The sequence below is a fragment of the Miscanthus floridulus genome, chromosome 4 (assembly GCF_019320115.1).
Source record: "Miscanthus floridulus cultivar M001 chromosome 4, ASM1932011v1, whole genome shotgun sequence".
Taxonomy (NCBI): domain Eukaryota; kingdom Viridiplantae; phylum Streptophyta; class Magnoliopsida; order Poales; family Poaceae; genus Miscanthus; species Miscanthus floridulus.
Window position 1 is genome coordinate 117,537,532 of NC_089583.1, and position 5,153 is coordinate 117,542,684.

The 5,153-nt window shown below is 42.7% G+C and overlaps 1 protein-coding gene across 1 annotated transcript; it reads left to right on the plus strand.

The window, feature by feature from the left end:
• Positions 1–923: 923 nt before the first annotated feature.
• Positions 924–4,895, plus strand: LOC136552820 (disease resistance protein RGA4-like). The gene is made up of 2 exons (XM_066544393.1): positions 924–1,848; positions 2,568–4,895. The coding sequence occupies exons 1-2, from the start codon at positions 1,025–1,027 to the stop codon at positions 4,663–4,665; spliced, it is 2,922 nt and encodes a 973-aa protein (XP_066400490.1). The 5' UTR covers positions 924–1,024; the 3' UTR covers positions 4,666–4,895.
• The last annotated feature ends 258 nt before the right edge of the window (positions 4,896–5,153 follow it).

Sequence of the window (5,153 nt, forward strand, 5' to 3'; positions counted from 1 at the left end):
GATGGCACATGTGCAGTTGTGTGCTCAACCTTTGACACGCCCAATAAGCCCTCCCCTTACCTACCCCGGACGAGTGATACTCCAATAATGGAGCCGACCAAGATGGCCCGATTATTGCTGCAGTGTACTGTGTGACGGACATGGACGGAGGAGACCTTGACCCGCTTGGCCACTAAGGCCCGTTTAGATCCCACCCAAAAACTAAATTTTTTTAAGATTTTTCGTCACATCAAATTTTGCGGTACATGCATAGAGCATTAAATGTAGATAAAAAGAATAACTAATTACACAGTTTGCCTGTAATTGGCGAGATGAATCTTTTAAGCCTAAATAATCCATAATTGAACAATTTTTATCAAATACAAACGAAAATGCTACAGTATCCAAAAGCCAAAATTTTTCGAAACTAAACGCGACCTTAGTCAAGTCGTCGGCCACCTTTGTACAGAATTTTTTTTTAATCAAACCTTTGTACGGACCTTAACTTTGCCTGTCCGCGCCTCTCTTCTTTAATATAGTAAGCAGAGCTTTCCTGACGGTTCGTTAAAAAAAAATATCGTCGGCCACCGGGTGATATACTCGTATCCACCATGGGTGTTTGATGGAGGGACTAAATTTTAGGGTGTCACACGAAAGTGTTACAGGATGTGTTCAAATACTAATAAAAAATAAATTATAGAATTTATCAGTAATTTACGAGACGAATTTATTAAGTCTAATTAATTTATTATTAGCATATGTTTACGGTAGCACCACGTTATTAAATTATGAATAAATTATGCTTAAAAATTCATCTCGTAAAATAGTTTGAATCTGTGTATTTAGTTTCGTAATTAGTCTATATTTAATACTCTATATATGTATAGAATATTTGATGGAACAGCCACTAAAGTTTTTTTTTAGCTGAATCCAAACACCATGTGTCCTCACAAATGGACGTTCTCCGCCCCGTCGTTAAGATAAGAAAGCACTTGGAGTAGTTACTCATCGGCTAGCTAGAGTGACTGCCAACATTTCACTAGCAATGAGTTCAACTGTGCGCCTCGTTTTCTCTATGGTAGCCGAGGTCTGCAGTGTCATGGAGAAAGACAAGGAGCGCCATGCCAAACTCTACGGTGGCCTCCAATCCATCAAGCGGGAGATGCAGATGGCGATTGCCTTGATGAAGGACAAGGACACGGAGTGCCGAGGAGCGGTGCAGGAGATCAGGTTTCAGCAGCTGCAGGAGTTCGCCTACGATGTCGAAGATTTCGTGGAAGGTCTCCGGGATCCAGCAGCCTATGGCAAACTCCTCGTGGCCATAAGGATGGACCCCCGTACCGAACAGCTCAGAAGCATTGACCAGTTCAAGGAGACAATCTCGTCTCTGGCAAATGATTTGAAGCATCATCAGGGCGCTGAACCGAACCAGCAGGGCGAAGATACAGATCATCATCAGGGTGCTGCTATGTCAGGCGACCCGGATGAAGAATATGCAGAGGAGCAGCAGCTTGAGGCTATGGACGGGCCCAAGAGTAAAATCGTTGAGCTGCTCAAGCCCTCGCTAGGGGAGAAGCAGCAGCTGCGAGTGATCTCCATCGTGGGATGCCGCGGCGTGGGAAAAACTGCCCTCGCAAGAGCAGTATACGCCAAGTATTCCTCCTCCGATGAATTCGACTGCGTTGCTTGGGTTATAGCTTCTGGATGCAACAAGAAGAAGGCTCTTCTAGACAAGATTCTCGAGAGTGTTCGGGCGGATCTTGCAAGCAGGCCTGCTCCTCATCATACGGAGGGAAATGCTCCGTCCACGGAAGCTGAAGGCGCTTCCACCGCAAAAGCCAGTCTCCAGGACATTTTGCCCCGTAAGAGGTCTGTATCCCAGTCCTTTAATTTTGGCGAGTGTTTCTATTTTTTCTATATATGTTTCAAGTATTCAACGGATAGAATTATAAGTCTGCCGTTTAGAATTTCTTATACAACTAGCAAAAATTATCTGACCTTTTCGTACTTTTCTTTATAGCCTTTCTAATTAATTGAAAAATAAAAGGCCAAGCTCTCGAGTTCATGTGATCTAAATCCATGTGCACAAAAAACGTTGTGTAGATATAGATAGTATGATCAGTATGATTAGAACATGATTTTGTTTAGGTTTTTGGAGACCTATTAAGTATGGGCTCCTAAAACTATCAGGCGAGTCTGATACTTGAGGTACTACATAATTTAGCATTGGAGGTGGCAAGTTACCAACTCTTATTGCTATCTAATTAATCACTGAAACCTCGTGGTAAATAATTGGTCTTGCGATTTAAAAATTCGTGAGTACAATATCAGCACACGAGCAATTGTTTTCTAGATCCTGTCTAATCCTAGTCTACAATAATTTTTTTAAAGTAAAGTCTACGACAAATTAGAAAGGTAAAACCGTATAACATATGTAATCCCCTAAGCCATTACATTGTTTAAACATGAGTTCATTTTTTTATGTGAGGCCTGGAATCGTCAGATTTTGTGTGACCAAACACCATAAGTTTATTTCATATATATGTTAGTGTCCTACTGAAATCATGTTATTCAACTTGCTTTGCTAGGTGCTTGGTCTTCATTGACGATGTGCAGCAAGTAAAAGTGTGGAAAGATACAGTAGATGCCTTCTCAAAACTTAGCAGCAAAAACAGAATAGTTGTGACCACGAGTGTTCTCTCTGTCGCCACAGCCTGCAGCTCTGGAAGTTATGTGTACAGAATGGGATATCTTAGTGATGGTGATTCAAAGAGCTTATTCTGGAGAAAGGTTTATGGACGTCAAAAGGAACCTCCATATTCACTGGTAACGGATTCAGAAAGCATCTTCAGTAAATGTGGTGGTTTACCACTGGCAATAACTAGTGTAGCCAAACATTTGAATATAATAGGAGAAAAGCTGGAGAGTACTCACTGTAGAGAGGTGGGACAAAACCTTGGCAAAGACTACCTGTCAGCTGGCAACAACAATACAGCAGTGAGCGTCTTCAAGGAAATGAGAAGAGCACTTAGGCATTGCTACGACAGCTTGCCTGACTATGACCACAGGTCCTGCATGCTTTACCTGGGCATTTTCCCTAAGGGCCATCAGATTAAAAGCAAGAGCCTAGTGAGAAGATTAAAGGCTGAAGGATTAGTTGACAATGAAGGCTGTAAATGTTTTGATGAGTTGATTGACCGGTGTATTGTTGAGCCAGTGGAGATCTGCAACAATTCGGTAGTTGCCAAAAGGTGTCAAGTTCACAGTGTAGTGCTAGAGTACATCATTCAAAGGTCAGTAGCTAAAAATGTGGTCACTCTTATTCAAGACCATGAGCCCGTACTTAAAGGAAGCACTACTGAGGCCTGTGTCCGCCGACTCTCTATTCAGTCCAGCACCAAAGAAAGATTTGATGAACTTGATGATGACAAGTCTGCTTTAAGGTCGTTAACAATGTTCGACACTGAGCCGCCTTCTGATTTACAGAGGTGCAAGATGCTGCGGATCCTTGATCTTGAAGGTTGCAATGGGCTTGACCAGGAATTTCTTGAAGGCCTATGTGAGTTGCTGCTTCTCAAGTATCTCAACCTCAGGAGAACTCGCATCAACAAGCTTCCCCCCAAAATGGAGAAACTTCAACGTTTGGAGACGCTGGATATCCGAGAGACAAGGGTGGAAAGATTGCCCATGCAGGTCATCATGTTGCCCAAGTTAGCTTATCTGTTTGGCAAGTTTCAGCTACCTGAGGTTCCCACCAAAGGAAAAGAAGCCGACAAGCTTTATGAGTTCCTGAAAAAGAAGAGTGTACTGCACACACTTGCTGGATTTGTTACCAATAAGAGACGAAGCCCCGAACATGTTATACTTCTCGCAAGAAACCTGAAGAAGGTTAAAGTATGGTGCAACGATACTCCTGCTGATGCATTTCCTGATCCTGAGCCTGTCTCAAGCAGTGTTGCTGCTTCTGATCATCCATCATCAACAAGGCGTCCGAGGTCTGGCAAAACACGTGGTGTAGTGTCACAGGCTCATTATGACTATCCTTGGAACAAGACTGAAGAACGTCCAAGCAACAACACTGATTTTATCAAGCTTCTTAAGATGCGCGTCACCCCTCTTGAGTCTCTGTCCATTATTTCCAGTGAAGTTTGCAATGACTTCTTGGGTTCACTAGAGGGTCCGTGCACCATCAGTTCTATCAAACTGCGGGGAATTCTGAACAGTCTGCCTGATTCTAACAAGTTGACTGAGCTAGGTAGAATTAGGAAGCTGCAGCTCTTCTCAACTGGTCTCACCATCAAAGATCTATCGGCCCTGCAATGTCTACGTGGCTTGGAATATCTGAAGATGGTAGAGCATAATACTGATAGATTCTGCAACGGTGTTTTCACTGTGGAGAAAAAGGGATTTGAAAGTCTTAAGAGCCTGTGCATTGACGCCCCAAAGCTTCCAAAAATGCAATTCAAAGAAGGTTCCATGAGAAGCCTAACATCCCTTTACCTCCTCTGTCCAAATTCTGAGCTGCCATCAGGAACCATCGAGGGCATCTCACATCTTGCAAATCTCAGTGAGGTGATACTCCACAGTGCAATGGAACAAGCGTGGGAAACAGTAGCAAACAGACACCCTAACCGGCCGTGTGTGAAGAGGCAACCAGCTGAACCAATTGGCAACACAGTCGCGTAACTTGTGGAGCAGGTTCTGAACTTTACCTTGGCGGACGCGGTTGTGTGTAGTTGCATTTCAATTATCGATAAGGCTGCATATAGACATTTATATAATGTAATGTACCATAATGTTGTTCTCTAGCAATTCTCTATTCGAGCAAAGCTATTTGGTTTTGTTGGATTTTATGTAATGTACGTATTATTTGTTGGATTTTAGCTAGATTGCAAACATAAGTCTCCATAATGTAATGTACGTATTATTTGTTGGATTTTAGCTAGATTGCAAACATCCACAGGGAAATTAACTTGCAGGCATGCAATGCATATTCAGCTGGTGAGTGGTGACGGCAGCCAGATGAATGGGAATGAAGAATAACTCACCTATGCTTTACGCCTTGTTCGATGCGCATGTATTCGTCTCAATCCACATGTGATGAAATGGATTCGAGTGTAATAAAACTAAGTTTCATTCTAATCCACTCCAACACATGTGGATTGAAATGGATA